We start from the raw sequence: 23,089 nt of genomic DNA, 5'->3' as shown, positions 1-23,089 counted from the left end.
TACAATTTGTTGAAGTGTTTCATCAGCTGTCAGGATTTCTGCTGCAGAGGTTAGATTGAACATGTTTGTACAGCTGTTCTTCACAGCAAAGTGAGTCACTGCAACCCCTGAACTTCTCAGTAAAAGCAGGAAAACAATCAACAGCAAACTTCCCCCGCCATCAAAGAGGTACTTGTGAGTTTTGCATCAGCATCAAGTGAAAAATCATACTCCCTCATTTTCAGCGTGTGGGGTGTCTGAGTAACACAGCCACCCGCTGCCAACTCTTACATTTATGCATAACACTTTCTTCAGTGGGATTACAATTGTGGCATGCTGCACATTGTTTTACTGAGACTACATTTTAAACTTTGGTTGATTCTTGGGAACTGCAGCTGAACTCAGATTTTAGAAACTTGTTTGAAAGAGGTAAAGACGGACTCCCTGTGTTCAGAGCGCTGGTGTCATGCTGTCACTTGGCAGCTTTATTCCTCACAGCCTGCCACGGATATTGATTTTTGGCCTTCAGTTTCTAGACAAGTGACCAGTTTTTTCTTTCATATTCAACTGTGACATTTCAGAGTGGATGATAAAGTTTTCTTTATTTTCATAAAGAAAACACACACACATACATACATATATATATATATATATATATATATATATATATATATATATATATATATATATATATATATATATATATATATATATATATATATATATGTGCGTGCGTGCGTGTGTGTGAAAATACATCTAACTCCATTGAGACTGATGACGGATTTATTGTGGTTTTTGTTGTTGTTGTTCGGGATAAATAACAATAAATTCCAGCTTTTGGCTAAAACTGAGCTTGTTTCAGTTTAAACTGTTTTGAAACTATGAGGTAGTGTCAAGTTAGAAAATAGTAAAAAACAAAACAAAAAGAATTATAGGTATTTTAGCTGTAAAATTCAGATGTATAATAGTTGGAAAGATTAATTAATGGCACATCAATTGCTGATGTGCCATGGTTATGTAAATAACTGCTCTCACCACATAAATCTGTATAAATGCATCTAAGACATTAGTGACTACTAGTTTGTCTGCATTTTTTTTGTTTTATTCAGACATTATTATTAACCTTATCCCATTACTGGCATCTACTTTACTAACAACTACCTCTTACAATACCAACAGATTGGATTGCATAATAAATAACAGAAATGTCAAAATTCTGGAGCCTTTTTTCTCCCCACGCTGTTTTTGTGTTTGAACAAAACAAGGTTCTGCAGTGTTTTTCTCCAGTTGGGGTCAAGAACTACATTTTCCCACTCTGTCTGACCGTGGACACCCAAAAAAGTAGTGGACAGCACAAAGTCAACAGACATAGCTGTCAACTATGCTTGTTACGTAAAGTGCAGTGAAAACCTTAGAGTCAGAAGCCAGTGAGGCAACAACCTGCAACATGTAGACGGCTGATATTGCTCCCACTGACTACAGATATGTTTCACATAAACATACCACACTTACAGTTAATACTGCTACCTTAGCATAGTTATTGACTGACTGTAGCTACGTGGTACATCAAAACTGTATTTATCAAAGCTATTAAAAATTGTTGGGAAACCTGTAACAAAAATATTGATGTGGCATTGTCAACCAACTGTCAGACCTTAGATGAATTGGAAGCAGAGTTGCTTTCACCAAGGATGAGGAACAGTGAACCCACTTTGTTTAGCCTTACAGACGTGCTGGTGTCATCTGAATATTAAGAAAACTTAAAATTATGTCTGCTGTGGGTTTTTTATGTGAATATATCATTTTCAGATTTGGATTCTCTCAGAGGAGAGTGCTGACTCCACTTGTTCAGTGCAAAGTCCAGCTTTTTTGTGTGGGATTATTTGGATTCTGCCATTGTTTCCTTGCTCATTTTGTGGCTTTCATGGAGAAGTACAGACATTAAGAGTTTAAAAACCCTGGCTTCAAGTTCCGTTTTGTGGGTGTCTTCTATTCACAATCATTATTATGCAATGGAGCAGTTTGCAGTTAAGTGTGAAACAGGCGGGATGAGAATCAGGTTCTCCAAGATTAAAGCTGCAGTTTTCAACTGGAAAGAGTCGGAATCCTCCTAGCAGGTGATGGATTAATTTCTGTCCCAAGTAAGGTAGACTACCTATGTTAAGGCCTTCATCGATGATAGTATGTTGGAAAGAGAGATAAATAGAGTAGGTTGTTGTTTTTTCCCATAATGGGTGCATTGTAGCCTGTCATGTGGAAGAAAGAGATGAGCCAAAAGACAATTTTTTATTTTTTATTTTACAAGTCCAAGTCTCAACGCTCACCACTGTTCATGAGACATGGTGCATGACCATATCTCAGTGGGATTACGAAGAGACCCGACCGCTAGACTGAGCTCCCTCCTTAACAATGCTCTGGTTCAGAGAAAAGATGTTATCTGTGTCTCCCTTATGGCCCTGAGAACTCCTTACAATTCTCCTTCAGGAGCTGGGGAAATTAAATATGATCTGATAATCAGAGTATATGTATATTTGTATGTATGTCTGTATACACAGATGGGCAGAATTGTATGCAATGACTCCAATTTTAAAATTCTCAAATTAGGTCAACAATTTATATGAAAATTATAAATTGTTTACCTTATAGAGTTATAGAGTTAAAATGTAGTTTATCTTTCATTTGTAGATGTTTTTCACCAATAGAATTTGTTGTACTGGTTTAACACAGAGTTTAATATGTTGCATTGACGTTAATTTTAATTTCACTTTTATTCTTTAAGACTTAAATTTTCATAGAAACTTCTTAGTAATAAACAGTGAAGCAGCAAATGTTACCATGGTAAATTTGTGTAGCACTTTGTCAAGTCCAAGAACTTCACACTACTGTCAGTCATTCACCCATTCATACACACATTCACACACTGATGCTGGCAAACTACCTATCAGCCACAGATGCCCTGGAGTAGATGGAAAGAAGCAGAGCTGCCATTTAATTAGTGCCACAAGGCCCTCTGACCACTGCCAACAAGCAGGGATTTGAACCGTACAGCTTGTAGTTCAATTTAAACTATGAAACTAATTCACATTTGTTTAGGCTTTCTTCAGATTTCATGTCTCTTATAAATGACAAATTTATATTTAAATATAGAAAGTCTGTTAAAAGGAGAGACAATCCCACAGAAGTCCGTTTTTATTTAGCTTGTGTAAAGATTAATGCGAGTAAATTGATCAGAATGAGTCGTGTTTGGGTCAGTGTGGCAGCTTAGGAATGAGCAGAAGCGAGCATCTCTATGTTTCTAAGAGGATCACTTCAGTTCATCTTATCTTGTTTTCTTGAATAGCCCTAAGCCTTGTTGCATGTCTTATACTGGAACTCATTAAATGAGAAATTCACCAAGGCGATACAGAAAAAAATGGAACTGACACATATGGTCAGGCCACAGGAAGATGCAAGAAATATTTCCATCAAATCAGAATGTAATGCATATTAATGCCGATATGGCGCATATGAACATATACTTGAAAAAGTAATGAAATGGTTTGAACTGGCCTTACAAGCTGAAAATAAGCTATAGCTACTAGCGCTTATATGTGGCGCTGTATGTTTTCATTTTTCTTAGTCTGTTTGCTGGTGCATACATGAAGTAAAATGAAAGTGAAAATGGTTATGTTAAAAAAAAAACTGTTTTGAAACTCTATGCCTATATAAAGTTTTGTGCCACAATAATGGACTTGTGACAGAAAAGCACCGTCGCTTATGCATAGTCTCTCCCTTGACCTCTGGAGTCCTTAAGGAACTGCCAAGATAAGTTTATGTGAAGCTGACAAACATTTTCTTAGATATCTGGAGATGTGTCATTTTTAATAGCTTATCCTTTCCGAACATTTGCTTTGCTAATGTTAGTAATCTATATTAGATGGGTTCTTCAAATACATTGCTACTTGAGGGCCTCATCTGAGTTTTTTATTTTTTTTTATTTTTTATTTATTTTTTTTTGCATTGTGAGGGTCTTATTTTTTAATGCTTTGGGATTGGTTCTTGGTCTGCAGTGACATAGATTGTAATTGGTTTTGTTATGTGTGAAATCTCTTCATTATTATGTGACAGATGCTGTCAAACAGGCAGAACTTTGCATGTTTCTTTTTTAATTATACATGCATATATTTAAGTTCAGGGAACAGCAAAGATGAAAAGGAAGACAAAAAAGATGAAGGGTTAATATCAACTGAGCACAGAGAGACGGCTTAAAGGTTGTGTGAACTTTAATAATTTTAACCACAGCTTGGTGCAGCTTGTAGTTCAATTTAAGCTATGTAGCTAATTCATCCAATATTCTATCTCTCTGCTCTTAATTATTACTCTTACTGGCTTTCAAAGTGTGAAGGATAAGGTCATTCTCACCAGTTTTACATATCAAAAGCATAACAGTAATTGCTTTATATCGTTTATTTAGATGTCAGAACCAGTACATATAGATTTTTTCCCCATCTCTGGAGAAAGTGATTCCTTATCTCTTTATTCATACACAAATACATGGCTGTAAAAAATAGGTAAACATGTTTATTTAATATCAATTGTGAGGATGGATGGTACATAACATGAGGTTTATCAGTAAAAGATGCCACATTGTTAGTTTTCTCATAGTAGATGTTGCTTCACAGTAGCACTATTTATTAGCATGCTGTGCATAAAGAAAACTCATTTTAAATGTAAATGTTAAAATCATTTTATGAACTTCAGAAGAGCTTTTTCTTCACCTGAGGGAAGCCTTTTTTCCATAAAGATATCAAGTAGCAAGTGGATTGAAAAAGCCATACAATAATAATGCACAGTGTTTTACAACCACAAACTGAAATGTGTTGGGATTTTAAGTGATGGGTCAGCACAAAGTTACTCTTAAGTATTAGGTGGAAAGAAATGAGAAATGGTTATCCTTACGTATTTATTTACAAATAAAGATCTGAAAAATACCCCATGATAACATTAATAAATTGCAAGGCAAATATTTGTTACACAATCCACAAGCTTGGAATTCGTTATCAGTGTATAAACAGTTACCCTGTGAAAGTCTCATTGCAAAGACTTGGGAACACACCAGGAAGATCAACCTTAAAGCTGTAGATTTGTTTAAAGCAGGCTTGTGCAGCAATAGTTGAAGTTTTAAAAAATTAAAAAAAAAAAATTTTTTAAAAAAAAAAAAAAAAAAAAAAAAAAAAAAATGCATAGACCTTTGCATGACTGCAAATCTATCCAGACATGGTCTGAACTTACAAACTGGGCAAAGAAGGCACTGTTTAGAGAAGCAGTCAATCCCAATAGATTAATACTTGTCGGATCTGTGTGAGCCAAAATTATTGCTGGATTTTAAGCAAAAAATGTTTTGGTTTTGTTTTTGCAACTGATGAGAAGTATTAAAAAAGATGAGAAAGGAACATAGTACAGTAAATCAACACTTTGAGAACTCTGAAAAAGAGCAATACAGTCATCCTCTGTGTCTTCAGGAAGTAAAACTTAAAAAACAACTGAGATGCCCATGCCCCATAAAATGTAACTTTACTGCCTACATTGGTCGTGCATCCATTTTATTGCATGCCAGCATTTTCACCTCTCACTCCAAAGCACTTGCACTGGCGTCACAACCGTTTTGTTCACTGTTACTAATAAACACTAGCAAGGAGCACTTAGGACTTTGTAAATAAAACATTTGATCATCATTTATACAAATCACATGTTTTGTTGATCTACATTCTCTCTTTTGCTTTTGCAGTAGCATGATAAGTGTGTTTATGGTCCTTCAACATAGCCCAGGAAATGTTTCTGCAAAGACTTAAGAATGTCACTATATATTTCTCAGAATAACTCAGGTTTTCACAGTCAGATTACTGTTTTTATTGTTTCCAGAATTTGTAGCTGTACTTCATGGTGTAAACAGCTTAAGATTCCTAGGTCTGGTTAAATAATATTTTTTTCTGCCTATTGTTTTCTTGGCAGAAATGTTTAAACATACTAGCTAATATCTGCCATTTAAAAGGAAAAGCTTTGCTTGACAGTCCTACACAAACTTTGACAACATTTTCATTCAGTGCTTAATTTGGCATTAATTGACATGAATAATTAAGGCATATTTTCATAGTATGCAAGCTTTTAAGTCACTAAAGCAAAAGAAACATCTTGATGAAGGCTTGTTTCCTGTATCTCTGACCTTTTAAGAGAAAATGTGTTGTGACAACAATGCCTCGCTTGTGGCACTCATAAGTGATGTCAACCAAGGTTCATGCCATCGATAGTATGAATTTGCTGAAAATAGAAATATTAGCATCACAGGGAAGCTGTGTTTATATTTTAAAAGTTTCTGCATTTGTGAGGAAACAACTTTGAAGGGATGTTTAATATGTAAATGATAAATGGATTAATTTATTATGCGTGCGACTTTCACACTCAGTGGTGCGAATGGCAGAACAACTTGACTGAGATTAAATGAAAAACCTGTTTGTTGAAGAGTTACTTTCTCACACTGATGAGTGTTGATCACTGTGAAATCTGACTGCAAAGATCAGTAAGAAACACTTAGGAACTTCATAATCTGTAAAGACAAATTACTGGTAAATTCACCATACTATTATCACCATAATATGGTGACAATAAGTTATGTGTAGCTCACTATCAAAGGTCACTTAGTTCTGCACTGCTACAGTGAACCAGAAATTCAAGAATATTTCAAACATGCATGCTTGAAAGAATCAAAACAATTTTCCTGTATGTATTTGATGGGAGAATAATATTAGAACATGATATGCAGCGCAAAATAGTAAATTCTGCACAACACCGCTTTCCTTTATGATTACCCTATTAGATCTACATTTTTGATTCCAGCCACCCTTTAAGCACAACACGGTTGGTATTCCTCTTCAATAAATGTCACAATTCTTGTTAAAAACAATTCTTGATAAAACTGTCACTCACATAAAGCAATAAACCTTCTGCACTGTCATCATGACTACATTTGCCTGTTGGAGAGACAAGTTAGAAGTGACAGAATGTATTTAGCTGTGGCTTCATTCCTCTGCTTGTTTGTGCTGTACCTCCAACTCCACAACTGGTCTAAATTCTTGCCTGCATCAAGCTCCCACACAAAAACATCTTGGCATAATCTAGGAAGATTTGATGGCCAGTGGTATGAGCTGTTGTTTTATGAGAAGTTTAAATGAGGACTTAAAAAGGAGAAGCATGCATTATCAGTAACCGGTCCCCACAGAAATATTGTGTATCTGACAACCTGAACCACACTCATGCTAAAACATTCCCACATTGAAGTCTCTCACCTTAAAGGTGCCCTTTTTCCATAAATTAACTTGGTCATGTAAAACAAGCATTTATAAGTTCCCAAAATGTCTCCAAAAAGTTAACACTATTCATGAAAATGCTCATTTTTAAAGGTTTGTGGACAAGAATTTGCAAGTCAGTATTTTAGCAAGACCCTTATTTATTGATTGAGTTCATGTCCTTACTCTATTTTTCCATCACAATCCAAATCCATACATATAAATTGTGATTCTAGGTTAATCTTTGAATGCATGTAAATAAGTTGTGTCATGTGCTTCTATCTTGGTCTTGTGACCTGGTGGCTTTCTGTTCACGATATATTCTGCTTTTCACCCAATGACAGATGGGATATGTTTCACACATATGCACACACATCCCACCGCCACCCCACAGTTGCCCTGAAGTAGATAAAGATAGCAGAGAAAATAAATGAATTAGCAAGCAGTACCCAAATCTTTTAGATCCAGAGGATGGCAGTGCTGAAAGAATAACACGTTATGACACATGCAGCTCGGTGTGTTTCATTTTGACTTTCTTTGACTTTCTGACTCCAAAAGATCTAATTTTCACTCTCGGTATGTCCTGAGGCTAAGCTACCTCACATTTTACGATAGCTGCCAGTTCCACGTGTCCTCAGATGGTGGTCCCACTGTAGGGACGATAGAAGGTAGTCCTGTGTGGAAGTGATGCTTGAGCAGTTTTGCCTCACTGAATCACAAAACAGCTGCCAATGCAGCTCATTACCTCAGCTCAGTGTGCCTCTAGTGTGTTTGTTGAGGAGTCTGGTACACCGTATGTGTGTAGTTGTGATGAAGCATTCCAAAATCGTCACATGCAATATGCATGACAGCTTCAAAAAAATATGGCCTTACATTGATAAAGCTAGACTCAATTTTCTCCAGAAGCTTGTTAATATTTCCAAAAATCTGTGCACATATTGGTGAGGAGTGTGTGTGCAAATACAGTGTCACTGGACTGTTTCATCTTTGTTGGGAATTGTGACTTGACGGTTTATTTATTTCTCTATCTCTAGACGCTTTCCCCACCAAGAGCATATTTTTACTGCATATGTTTCATCCAGAAGTCTGATTCTGACTGTTCATTTTATGTCAGAGTAGCTGTGTCCATGTGGTATACAGCTTTAAAGCGCATCAGTCAAATATACATTTCCAGGGGTAAATTGATCTCTTTTAACATTGTTTCTCCCTGTGGTTTCAAAAAACACAATTGCATGTCTATCCAACTCACCTTTGTATTCAAAGGCTCTATTTGATGTCCTTATTCTCACACAAACATTTGAAAATCTCTTGAGTGCTTTTTTTTTTTATGTATGTGTGAAGATGCCATCTTAACATCCTGTTTTTATTCACACCCCTCTCACTTCAGAGAGAAAAAGATCCAAAGTTTAGAAACACATATGCTAAATCTCTTGTATGCTGTTGAGGCTGGCGTGAGGCTGGCAATTTAGAAACAATGAACAGACACTACATGAATCTAACCTATCTCCATTGTCAAAATATAAAGGTCCAGTATAATATTGCTGCAAAATTAATGACTTGATGGAAACAGCAGTCCACTGTTATCATATTTTTGTTCAGGTGGAGGGATTGTTTGCAAAATCAGCAACTCTATGCAATCAGCTGGATTTCCCAACGTTTTGCATATTGACATAATAAAGTGAACTTGAATGCAGTGCTTTATAACTAGACTCAAATGTGAATACTTGTAATTGACTGAATCTGTCTGTATGATTCAGTCAATCATTCAGTCATTCAGGCACAGTTTATATACAGTTTATATGCATAATGTAAAGTTATGTATATAAACTGAATCTGTGCCTTTTATATAATGTGCTATGATTTCACACTATACAGAAAGACTACATTAAAACAAATAGAGCTGAATTAAACAATAACAAAAGAGCTCCCAACATCTTTTGTCCCATACTTTTCTACAAAAGGGCTTTAACTAGGAGAAGGTAATTAGAGGATTTACAGAAACACTACAGAGACATCCATATGTACATTTTTTTCAGCTTTAACCAAGAGAAAGAGAAGAGCAACAGAGCATTCAAAGAATGCATCAAAATTATAAAAGCATGCAGATACTTCCAGATGTAATATGATTTTCTTCTTCTGTTTTTTATCTGCAGACTAAAGAAAAAATAAACAAGTGTAAAGCTTGTTTAACAGATCATATTTCCTGAATTGTGCTTGTTTTTACCAAGCAGCATTCTTTCCTAAGATTTCTGAGGGATAGTCAGTTTAGTTTTAAATCACAACAGAGACTGTCTAAAAGGCTTTCTCCCTAATGCAGATGCTGGGAACAGTCCAATTTTAGTTCCTCATATACCCTGGTGAAGTTTTTGTCATGGCTGATTGTGCTGTTTTATTGGGTCATCGTCATCTCAAGATCTGAATGTGTTTTAGGCTAAGCATTAAGTTACTTAAGCAAAACTCATACTAACAGATCATTGCCAATTATAAAGGAAAATTTTGTTCCTCTTAAATTGCTCTCATCACTTTCAGGCTTTATTTTCTTCTGCCTCAGCATGCTCTCTCCCAGCTGTGTCATTTGCAAATTTCCCCCTTAAAGAACGTGGAGCGGATATTTTCAGACCAACTTCAGAGAAAAAAGATCTTAGTGGCGTGTCATCTCACATCAAGCCTGTGGCGAGAATTCTCTGCTGTCTTTACATGTGACCTTCCTGTTTCAAAATCAGGGTCTTTCCTGACTAAACTATGAATTGTTTTGTTGTACTATGATTCCAACTGAGAAAATAACAGATTTAAAAAAAAAGTCAAGAGTCACATTTTTAAAAATCTGGGTTGCATTCTTTTGTTGCGAATCACACATTGCATGGTGGTGGATACAAATAAAAAGCTCAACATGTTTGTGAGTTATTTAAGTTTATAGAAATTTACAAAATATTATTCATATTTGAAACAAATCTTTTGTAATTTGCTCTCGTGCATCAATGTGATACGGCAAGATTTTAATATTCAAACTCACACATTGCATCTGTCCTCTGGTTTGCAAATGATTTTAATTCTAGATTGAACTAGGCTGAAACCCTGAACTACACCTTCCTCCTTTCAAAAGCTTTTATATCTGTGAACCCTTTAAGCAATTGCATCTGTGACTGCTCTTTGGTCTTGCCTGAAAATGAGAACTAACCAAGCACTTGCTGCCAAAGTTTCTTTGCAGCAAAATGTGGGTCTGGACAAATGGTAGCACACTGAGTCAAAGTGCTTTTGTAAGCTAAAAAAAAGGAAGCTAAAAGAACATACTGTGCAGAAGTTAATGCCATTTTTTTTTCTTTTCTGTTTTTCAGAACAAGAGCCTAAAGAATAAACTACTCTCTGGAAACAAACTTTGCGATGCATATGCTGAAGAGGTAAGGGCTTTTTCTGTTTTACAAAGGCAGTAATTTCTGAGCTCCATATTATTATTTCTGATAACAGACTTAGAGGAATTCAAAAGAGATTATGATCAGTACTTCTTTTCTTGCAAGCAAACAGTACAACAAAACAGATAACAGCTTTAAAATTAGGCAAACTTAAGCTTAAGATATGTAAACAAAAAATATATATACAAAACAAATTTGAAAAATCTGTTTTTGATGAATTTCTTTTGAGGTTCTACTCAGCCTTGGGTATGTTATTGTTTGGATAACATCTGCATACTTTTTGTTGGCTGTCCACCCACCGATATTAAATGTGAGCATTATGTATTGACAGCATTAGTTGCTAAAATGAAGGTTTCTTTTTACATCAACATGCTCCATAATCACATTTTCAGGAAGGAATGTTCATAAAAGCTGAAGTTAGGTTCAAATTGCTGCTCTCCAGACCATTTACAATGTAACTTTTAACAGTAGTTTGTGCGTTAGTCTCTCATAACTATTTGTACTTGTTTGCATCTGCAGTCTTTTTTTCCAGGCGATCTCAGCAAGTGCTACATCTCTTAACTCTGTTCTTTCTATCTGTCACTTATACATTCTTCTAGAGTTCAGACATGGACATAAACTTGCTTGGTTTTGCCTGTCTAGTGAATTTCAGAGCAACTTGTACCTAACTGTCAGCCATTTGATTGCTGCGCAGTGCAATCTGAGGAGCTATAGTTGCAGCGAGAGCAGCTTTGAGTGAGGTTCGTCTGTGTCATTTTCGCTGTCACTTTTCATCTCTTCGTGCTTCGACTCTGCTGCCAGTTGCCATAGTCAGCACAGTCCAGGGAGTTCACATCCTCATTGAAGCCTTGAGCTTTTGACTGCTGCCTTTTACCTTCCTGCTGACCGAAGCTTATGCTGTAATTTAGCCGTGAAGTCTTGTACAAGACAGCGGGTCTAGCAGGCATCCTGATGACATGCTCACATCACTGCTGATTTTTGCTGTGTAATCGCAGCATTTATAGTTATGGTTGTTTTGTTGAAACTCCCGACCTTTTCTTATACAGTTTATGGAATTATTTAAATTTTTACAGCGATAATGTGGGCAGCTTGATTACTGCTGTTGTAACTGAGAGACTCTAGGTCAGACCTCTGAAGTGAAATCTAAGTTTGAGCAATTTTTAATTGTGACCAGTTAAAAAAAAACAACTCATAAATAATGAGAGTCCTTCAAATATCTACCTTTGGAAAGGCTGGTGTGATACTTTATAAAATAACTTTTTACTGCAATTACAGTTTTGAAAATGTGCATTTATACATACAAGTTTTTACCCGTCTTTAATTGCAAAATAGTTCAAGCTCAGCAAGCTTCTGCAAACACAAGTTTTCAACTTTTGGCTGGACTTTAACTAGGTCATACTTAAACTTGAATGTGAATTGACCTAAGCCATCATATTCTCTTCCATGTAGGCCAAAGGCTCAGTTTTGGTCTGACCAGAACACTTTTCTTTCATGTTTATCAAGGAATACATTTCACACAGTTGGACTTGGTTTACTGAATAGGTGAACTTTGAAGGAGTTTAGCTGAAATTAATTTTATTTAGTGGCAAAAGAGTAAAAGCAGTTAAATATGAATGCATGTCCCACTTTTCATGTTTTTCTTTGTGAAAAAATAAAATAACTTTGAAAGCAATAGTCTGAAAAACATATCTTATGATTGCAAAAAAAAAAGAAATGTATTCAAGGGATCCTAAGACTTTTACAAGGCATAGTGACTCTCTATTCATTCATTTAAATCGTTTATACTTGAATAAACTCATCAAAAATTATCACAAGAAAATGGTTGCTGGACTTTTAGTGACTCATAATAAACTTGGTATTTTCTAATAGGGAGAAAAAAGGGAAACTTTTCTATGGTGATTAAATCAAACTTCATAGGTTTCTGGTATATTTTTCAATAACTCTTGCTCTAGAGTTAAAAATGTTTTTATTATTTACAATTCCCCATCATGGCAGTCACATCTCACTGCATTAAGGAATTTGGGGGGATAATTAATTTTGGGTCATGCATCAGTATTATCTTGGGAATTGTATGACTGGAAAATCCCGCTTTGGCTTGAAATGCATCAGCAATAATGGACTAATCTGAGTAGTCAACACCACATGAAGTTAGATCTCTAAAGCCCTCAAAGAGAACACTGAGTTTGGGAGCTTTTGATGTTGAGGAGCTTTTCATCAGCTCTGAAGTCAGCTCCAAAGCTAAGGTTGCTCCCACACTCCCACTGAGACATGGAAAATTGGAGTTAAAAATTCTGGCCTCTTTCCTTCAAAAATCTTCAAGCTGAACTCTCTGACATGTTGCCAGCGATAGCTTATCTTTGCTATCATCACATATTCAAACCCTGAGAAGATGATAGCACATTTTGCGATGCAGCCCGGCTGATTGGAACACTTCGAGTGTTGGAAAGAGTAGAAAGGCAACAGAAAAGTTCTGACTGAATCTGCGGGTCATTATTTACTGAGCCAACTTTTTGTTAGGCAAATGGTTGAAAAAGGGATAACTTGTCCTTGTAGCTAATACAGATAATGTCTATTCAACTGATATCATGAAGAAAAATCACTCTGTATTTTTCTGATTATTGTCAAAAGAACTTTAGTCACAGTTGCTGGACTTTAAGGTCTTTAAGGCAGCAAATAGCTTGTAGACTTTTCCTGAAAACAGGTAGATGGAGGTCACTGTCTTCAATTCCCTTACCAGACTTTGGCTTTTAAAGTAAATCAGTGAGAGGAAATTGTTCCATGCTTCGACTTTAATCCTAGAAAGTTATTTATGTTTTAAGGGAAAGGGCTACCGACTGAACCTGTAATCACACTGTAATTACCACAGACTGACAGAAAGAGATGGTCTCTGAGCCTGAAAAACAATTGCTAAAGGTAATTACAAGCAACACCTTTTTTGCCTCAAGTTTGTTTGAGCTGTTCAAGGAGCTACACCTACTAGAACCCTACATTTTGGCTATGTACAATCTGTTAGTGCCACTTCTACATGTTTATTATATTCATTGAATACATTGTGATCTAGGTGCTATGGGTTTACATTTTAAATTAATTTTAAATGAGAATATTGTCAAGGCATTAGAGTTAATCAATTCAAATAATAAAAGAAAATGAAAGCAAACAGAAAAAAAAAATCCTTAAAGTAATGTAAAGACTACAAGTGCATCTCCAAGAAATGAGAGTCGTCCTTTGGACATGGATAAACCTTTTACTCACCCATTCATCTAATAGAAACAACAGCAAAAACCACTTTGTGGGCTAAAACATAACACTTTGATAACTAATTTCAAGCCTTTCTCCAGCTTTAATGTGACACATGTCCTGTACAAGTGAATGTAAAGTGAAATAATGTAACAGTAAAATGTTCATTAAGTGTGATGTCCAGTTGAGTTTGCACATTTAACCAAAGACAGTGAATCTAATCAAATGCTCATCATGGGATGTTCTTTTGTTTTCCCACTCAGTGATGTATGTCTGCCACACAAACAAGCCTGGGCATCATAATTATCAGGAATCTTCACAGTGGCAACATCATATGTTTTTTTTTGTTTTTTTCTTTAAATGGAACTGAGGTTATTTTTTCAAGATTGGTAAAATAACAAACTATTCTGTATGGGGTTATATATTTTGGTATCAGATTCATACATCCAACTCATCAGGTAAATGTCTTAATGAGAAATAGATTAAATTCTTAGAATGACCTAAACAAAAAAGTAAAAAAGACACAAGACCTGTTGGATCACATAAAAAAGGCTGTGGACAAATGAATTAATATTTCCAAGCCAAATTGTGGGATGGTGATAGACTTATACCAGACAAAATGGTGTTATTTAAAAAAAAAGGTTCTTAAACAAAGTGTTGTTCTAAAGTTGTGAACATTTGAGCAATGTCTTCTCAAAAGGAAAGATCATTTATGAATGTGTTGGCACTAAACTGATACTTAATTGATATATTACTCATGATTAGTTCCGAAACCAAAGTGGAGGAATTGATGGTATTCAAACATAATCTCTTGACTCGGAGTCAGAAAGAACTCTTGCCAAATTCGAAAGAGACACAACGAAGAAAGCCACTCACAGGCACCTGAATCAGTTATTTCACTTTAGCAATCACATAAAACCACAAATCCTGCTCCTTTATTCAAACTGGAAAGAAAACCTTCAAGGATATTCAGCACTACCTGCTATACATTTCTGACTATTTTGCGTTTTATCAGTTCATTATGTAAATGTCACAGAACATATCAAAGTGCTGCTGATGCGCTCAAGGGAAACATCTGATAGCTGAGAAACCTTGATTCAGTGTCAAAGTTAGAACCATTTGCTAAAGGAGGGAGATAAATGGCATTTGAGATGCCCTTTAATCTGTTTCACATCTGCATGAATTTATCACCCCTTTCCCTCCTCTGTCAAATTTATGGTGTTACTGCACAGTCATGATGGTGAAGAATGATGTTTTCACACTTCAGCGTAAGAGCTGTTATCACTGAAATTACGTTGAATTCATGCATCAGGATTTAACTGAAACATCCATGGAAACCATCCATCCATCTGTCCATCCATCCATCTGTCCATCCATCCATCCAGCTATTCATCTGTCCATCCATCCATCCATCCAGCTATTCATCCATCCATTCAACAGCACTTATTTCGAAAAATTACAAAGAGGGATAAAATATAAAACTGCAGATTTAGGAGGATTTCATGTAATGACACATTTCAAGGTGAATGGCCTTGTGTAATTAATTCTGCAGGGCTTTTTGAATGAAGCTTCGTGTCATTATCATTTTAGATATTGGGGACAATTAATGAGCTTTGAAGAAAATCTCTCCAGTCCCACAACTTTATTTTGATAAATGCTCCTAGCACCTTTATTAAAAAGAGACGGTGAATAACTGTCAGAGAGACAGAAAGGTCTTTACAAACTACTTTTTGTTTGTCAAGCGATTGACAGAAAAAAATGAATTATTCCATTAAAACTGTTCCATCTCAATAAGATTGAATAACAGAAAACATTAACTGGTTTTAGTTATTCAATGCAGTAAGTGAAACTAATGTATCATGGAGATTAACATTTGCTCCGCAAGCAACTTGGATTGTGTGCCATCTACACCTCCTCTAGGCTCTGGGATAATGAAATTCAAGTTGAAATGCTAAATCTGTGTCCTCCTTTTCTCTTTACTTTCATTTTAAAAAGATTCCTTTGGAGCACTGAACAACTATCTAGTTTTACTTCTGCTTTGCCAACACAAGATGATTTTTTTTTTTTGGTTTAGCAGTTAATATAAGGATCGAGACATTTACAGCTCAAATATATCTGTGTTTGGTGAATTTTGTGGGACCGACTCCAGTCATGGTTCAAGTCTTGTAAATGTCCCCCAAGCTTTCTCTCGAAGCAGCCAGCTTATTTATTGGTAAACTTCTAAGTTTATCTGCCTTGTGGACGGTGTCAGTGGAATCATGTCAGTAGTCTTGCTCATGAGACATTTTTGTATTAAACATTCATTTCACTGATTTATTTTGAAATGTTTTGAAAAATTGATTTTAAAATTTTATTAGATATAAATCAGAATAACAATTTTAAAAAATCACTCAGTGAGTATTGAATCTATCATATGTTTAAAAAGTTGAAATAAATTAATTTGCCAATAATGTTGTAATTTATCGGTAAATTTATAGGTAGACGGGCAGAAATCTGATGTATGTTTTTTTTTCAGACTAACAGCTATTTAATTTCTGACACATGGCTGAAAGGAATTATTAAAATGTGCAATTACAAAAAGTGGATATTGCAGCCATTTTCTGCTTTTGATTTAAGAACTCTAATGGATAAGTATCTATGTCAATCACATTACCCCATTTATGTCTTAGGTGGGGTTTTTGTGCGTGTTTGCACTTTCAAGTTTTAGCCCAATTGCAGATTTATTAAGCCTTCCAGGAGGCACCAACATGATGATCAGTGATAATGTTAAATGCCATGTAACATTAGGATGCCCCAGGCCTCTTTCAGGAAAGAAAAATCACAGTAAGATCTTCCCATGGTTTGTTTGATGTTTGGCAGCTTTGATAGCACGTTGTTTGGGAAATGTGCATTCACTGCCGTATGATATATCCTGCAATGCAATTTGTCCATCCGTAGGGAGTGTACAAAGGCTGAATCTGTGGTTAATATAAATGTATGGCTATGGTTGTCTACCTCATTCACTGTTCATATTGAATAAATCAAATTACTCTGACAGAAATGATTGAAGTATAATAGTTGAGTCTGTGAGCATTTAGCCGTCAGCTACTCACTGCTAGACTGTGTAGTTCTATGACCATGCTGCACTCCTGTTGCATTTAAAAATTCAGCATAAGGTGGGGATAACTGCATTTTTTGCTTAAGTACCACTGCCAATTTGTGTGCTGTCACCTTTGGATCTGTTTGTCATGGGGATTGTTTGTGTTGTTCCACATGGACAATTTATGGTAAAACAAACTCATATAAGAGAAGTCACTTCTTTGTAGAAAGTGTATTGAGGGAAAAACTTATGTTTTATGTTAATGTATACACATTTGTCTGTAGATAAAAGGAACAAAACATTTACTGGATAATTGAACTACACAATATATTGTATACTAGTATTGCCATATAAGTGTTTGCAATATTAATCTTACAAAGGTCTTTTTAGACTGCAATAATTGTTGGGCAATATAATTCAAGTATAATAAACTTTATGTATCAGACCCCCACCTCATGAAAACAGTTTAGCAAAGCCTTGATAGGTGATTTTTAGTTTTTTATTTCAGCATCTCCCTTTATTACAGATGCAATGGGTCTTCTGGATGACCTTGAAAAAAAACAAAAAAACATATTCACATAAAAGAACAGAGGCTTGTAATACAAATAAAATACAAACAAAACATACCTCACTGCTTTCACTGGAGGAATGTGAAACATAACGCATTTACTTCTAAAAGACAGCCTTCAAACATAATGTAAAATCCTGCTGACAGTAGTTGTTTTCCAGCCATCCATGTTAGAAATAATTACTGTCGGCTTTATAAGGCCCATATCTCCAGGGAACTGCATCATGAAAGATACAGAAGAAAAAACAAAACAAAACAAAACAAAAAAAAAAAACTTTTGGAAACCATACTGTTAAACAGAAGATATATAAATAACCTGAACAATTCAAATGTATTTTATATAGTTCACAGGCTGATACAGTTGCATTTTACATGCCAACACATTATATTTACTCAGTTGGACAGTTTCATGGAAGCAGATGCTCACTATGGACACAAATGACAATGCTCAAAATAATAAAGGCCCCAGAGCGATAGAGGCACAGATGAGAAAGAGGGAAAACACAAAAATAGGCTTAAACGGCAAGTAATGTCTTTGTCACAATATTCACCAGTATTTTCACCACTGAAAGGTTTTCTTTGGTCATGCCGTCCTACTTTAGACACAATAGGTACTAGAAGATTTCCTTCCCTAATTTGAGATTCAGATTGCGGTCATTTGCTGTGTTTTTCTGTATAAAATAAAGACCCCTGATGATTCTGCAAATACAAAAATTGAGAAATAGATTTCAGTAAACATCATCTGATTGTTAAATGTCAAGCATTTCAAAAATATTGATTGAAAACATTTGCTAATACTGTGCCATTTTGAACAAATGCACAGCAAATGTAATCAAAATGCACCAACAAGACAAACTGATCTAGTTCACGTCTAATAGGAATATTGTGTATAGTCGAACCAACCCAACTCATACCTTATTAAATAGAACATATTTGGCTCAAACTACATGTAGTCTTCTTTAAGTGTTATAATCCCATCTTCTGAAATACAATTTATTATAGGACACAACTTTCAAAAACTAATCATGAGCAACCATGAGAAACAAGATGCACTGGTCGTCATTAAGTTTACAACATTCTCACTGCAAAATATTTTCAGTTAGTGTCATTATTCTCAGCTTTTAAGGACAATGTAAACTAAAAGTAAATTATGTTGCAAATTCAGTATTGTTTATGTTTTTAAGCAACATGTTAGAAATTAAAATGATTGCATTGACCATACTTACAACCTCTTTAAAATCTTGCTGTGTTACCAATAGAGACCTCCACATGAGTAGAATAGAACTGAGCCCCACAGAAGGTCCTAAGAAGTATGTAAAAGAAATACCTTGAGTCTTTTGTGATCAGAAGGAAAAAAAAAAAAAAAACACTGCAACTCAGCACCACAATCTACAGATTTGAAATTGGTTGTCATGGAGTCACAATACAATGGTAAATTTGTTTGAGATTTCAAACAAAAAGCAGTTTTTTCTGCTTTTTTGTTGCTTGTGTGGTCTTTGTTCTATTATGTATGTTTGTGCCTTCACTTTGGCTTAAATGTAAAACACTTTGAATTTATTGTTGTGAGTTCATTGTTTTTTTTTTTTTCTTCCTTGAACAAGAGAAAAAAACTGTATTCAGAGCCTCCCAAGTGAATAGTTTAAATTGTTGGAAAACAGACACACAAAACCTCAAAACAAGACACAATCTCAACTTCAAGATGAAGGAACAACAATGTCTCTTTGCTTTCTGAATGAAAGTGGGCTCCAAGGAAGAAGACCCAGCAAGACCCCACTTTTGAACTAGAGGCATAAAAGAGTATGACTGGAGTTTCCTAAAATAAATGTTGACAAGTCACAATACTTCTGGGAGGATGTACTTTGGACATTTCACAGTATTTCTTTTCTCTTTTTCATCTTCAGACGGATGAACTAAAATTGGGTCATTTTTGTGAGTCACAATACAAAAAAAAATAAGCATTATTGTCTTAAAGAAAAAGCATCAATTTTTGTATAATACTGGAGAACGCTTTAAGAAACAGCTTTTCTGAGGCTGCATCAAAAATAAAACTGTTAGATCCTTCTAACATTTCTGCAGAGACTTGCTAACATGACTTTCCTTTGCTTAAATGTAAATATAAACTAAATTCAGAAATCTGCAAAGTTTTCAATCATGAAATAGAATGTGGGAAGTGTTTTAGCAGTTATTTTAAGCTTGATTAAAACTGCTAGGTAAAGGAGATTTCTGATTGTAAAACCTTGAAGGACCTTCCAGAATTACATTTGCTTGTTCTTAATGTTTTCCACTGGGTGATTTTTATAAATGTGGTCCAGTTCCACAGTAAAAAAAATTTTATGTTTTCGCAATTTCATTTCTAATGAATTCCAGCTAGAATTTTGCTTTTACCTGAATGGTTGGATGGTCTCCAGCAAAGACGCATATTTCTAAATAATCAAAACAATTAAATACATACTTTATTCATCCTTGACATATATAATTGCATGTAATAATATTAATCACAGCTTTAAAAAGGGCTGGTTTACAGCCTGTAAGTGTAGGACTACCAGCACATCTTTAATGCAACAGTTTAATTACAGCTGCAGTCATTTTCAATAATTTAGAGTACACATCCCAGTGAGGCTTGTTTGTCAAATTAAAAGCATATCTAAATGTAACAACCTATAAAGAGCTACTAAATGCAAAATGTTTCCTTTACCATTATTGCATGAGTTAATTGAGGTGCCAAAAAATGTAATAGAAGTTAATTTGATTACAAAAATAACTGTAGTGGGTGGCTTCAGAAAACTAGAGATTTTAGGGTAACAATTCCTAATAAGCCTGTAACCTTGGGGCTGAACAGACAACAATAAGTGCTTCACCAAAAACAATCCAAATTAATGATATTACTAAACTCTACAACTGTCTCCATATTTGAGAGCTTGTCATTAATTATTAAACAGTAAACCTTTTGGATGAAAAGAGATGAAGACACACTTTGTTCTGTTTATGTCTGTCCTTTGGACAGACTGCTGAAATCTAACAGCTCTGTCATCGACCTCCCAGGGATGATGACTCACAGTGACACATTTCGTGAGTCTTCTCTTAAAAAAGTTTGGGAAAATACAACAAGCTCCAAAACACAGCGTCACTGTATTTTGACTGTTTTTGAAAAACTGTTGAGGATGCAGGCCTCGTGTGTGAAGGATTTTAGTCAAAAAATAAAGGAAAATACTGCTGTAATTCTCCAGGGTAAAGGAGATGGCAAAACAATTCAGAAAACTCAGTATATTCAGACTTTCCGATTTATAAGTTAAGACTCGGTGCAGATGTCTGTGGTTCATTGCAACTGAGCTCATCGCAACACAGTGAACTGACAAAAAGACAAATAATTTTGCAGCATTTCTTTTTTTTTGTAACATGCCTAAAATGATGATAAAATAATTACTCTTTGCATATCTGAGGTAAAATAGTACATTTTTCTCAACAGATTATTTACTTGTGCTTTGCTTGGCCCTAAAATGCAAGCAGGAAAAAATAATCTTTTTCATCTTCTGAGTCCAATCTGTTTTGCCTTTCATTTTGTTTTTAAGCTTTTCTGGCTTTCTGCAGAATTTATTTTTTTCATTTTTGAAAGAAGCAAATTGATTTTTCTCAAATCCCCTTTCTCAGTTCTGAAATGCAGAATGAAACAAAAGCATGTCGTTCTAGAAAAAAAATCCCTCTAACATGCAATTAAATATGTCAATAAAATAATTCAGCAATGAACAGTCCTGCTGTTTTTGTTGATTACTTTAAAAACCTGTTTAAGGACGTTTTATATTAAGTGTTTGCGGGAGGCTGCTCAAACTGTTGCTCCATGATGCAACTATGGCTTCAGAAAGAGCATTCACTCTCTGCAACTGAATTTTTTTTTTCAATCTTCATTTACATTCATCCCCAAATGTTTTCAAGTGGATTTAGAACTTGGAAGGTCTTCTGTGAATGGATGCAATTTCTCTCAATTTATATCTTACAACATTTTTTTGGCTTAAAAAAGGATTTTTAAGTTTAAAAAAAAAAAAAAAAAAAAAAAACTTATGATCCCTCCTTTAGAACTCTTTACTTGTTGAAATGATTTATACCTGTGAGAAAAGGAACATTTTTTGTCAGAGTGTAAAATAGATCCTTAATTTCTTTTCACACTTGCCTCCTCGACCTTCCATAGTTTACAGTGCATACCTAACTTAAAAATATTTTGGTGTCATAAGTTGTTGTCAGAAACCAAAGGGCTCCATTTGAAGGCTTTCAGTGTCCTTACAATATAAGCAGTTTTGAGGATGGCAGTATGACTAAGAGACAGCCCCTGTGTTAGGTTGTGCCCAGTGATGTGAAACAGCAGAGTGAATGTCAGGCAGCTCTGGACGCTGTTCATGCTGAGGGTAGTTGGCAGTGAAGAACCTCTTTGTTTATGTGTGTTGCTACCCAATAATGGGCCAGAGCCAGTCACAATGTAAAAACCCGCAAGTATGTAGCGACGGCGGCAGTCGCATGTGTGGGGGCAGTAAGAATTCAGACTTAGACAGTGGGCAAGAAGCCACTGCACGACTGCATTATTCTGTGTACTATGCAGTTCAGTGAAGGGCAGATTTGATGTTTTCTTCCTCTCAGTAGGGCCTTTCTTTAAGCCAGAGCTTTGCCCAGGGAACACTCACAAAGGACTCTTCTGCTGCAGCTTGCAGAATCCAGCTACATCTCAAACCAGTTTTGCTATTTAAATAAGCTAACACTTATTTTCTTATCTTTCCCTTGCAGTCCAAAAAAATCCAGGCTCAACTGAAAGAATTGCGGTACGGGAAAAAGGATTTAATTTTTAAGGTAAGCTCAAACTGAAGGTGGGTGGCTTTGTAACAGACTAGAGGTAAACACTTACCTTGAAAAAAAAAAATGATCCCATCACAGACGGTACTCCAATTAATTCAGCTGGCAATTACAAAGTTGCCTGCAGCCAGACAGCAGCCTGCAAAGTCAATTGGCCGTCTCTTAAACCACATACTGCTAAATCTTGTTCTCTGATTTTGCCTCTGCATGATACGACTCATCCCTTTCAATCAAACAAGGTTTGTGGTTGACCATTCTCGACAACAGATGATAATGCAGAATTACGTAAGCTCATAAATGAGAATTTTCTTGAGCCAAATTACATATGACACCATGTTTTCCTGTATTTCCTTGGGAGGTCCTTATTTCAAGGAATCAGATATCCATTACTCGTGTGCTACCTTTGTTAGCAGAATATGAGCAATGGTAAATAAAGAAAAAAAACCGGTGGCCAATTTCACTTACTTGTCTGCCTCTTCTGTATTGTGAGGACTAAATGTTCTCATATCTGAGTGAGCACGTAATATTTATCGGCATTCACGGGTACACGAACTGACCTTTCCGGCCTTGTTTGTAGTGGTAAAATGTCAGTCCATATTTCTGCAAAAATGGCCTGTAATGCCTCCTTATAAATGTGCATTTTGATGCTTTAAAGTTA

At 35.4% G+C, this 23,089-nt stretch overlaps 1 protein-coding gene across 1 annotated transcript in view; it reads left to right on the top strand.

Moving 5' to 3' along the window:
* Window positions 1-23,089, top strand: part of luzp2 (leucine zipper protein 2) — a gene marked incomplete at its 5' end in the record, with an annotated part of 92,156 nt that overhangs the window by 41,323 nt on the left and 27,744 nt on the right. Inside the window, 2 exons of the mRNA XM_015044966.1 lie at window positions 10,637-10,699; window positions 22,366-22,428. Coding sequence (XP_014900452.1) covers window positions 10,637-10,699; window positions 22,366-22,428 — 126 coding nt within the window. The remainder of the gene's footprint in view (window positions 1-10,636; window positions 10,700-22,365; window positions 22,429-23,089) is intronic.

This window comes from Poecilia latipinna, unplaced genomic scaffold, assembly GCF_001443285.1.
Source record: "Poecilia latipinna isolate Pla-1442-1.1 unplaced genomic scaffold, P_latipinna-1.0 Scaffold698, whole genome shotgun sequence".
NCBI lineage: Eukaryota > Metazoa > Chordata > Actinopteri > Cyprinodontiformes > Poeciliidae > Poecilia > Poecilia latipinna.
The sequence above is the reverse complement of the archived record's forward strand: the minus strand, read 5'-3'. Positions and strand labels throughout refer to the sequence as shown.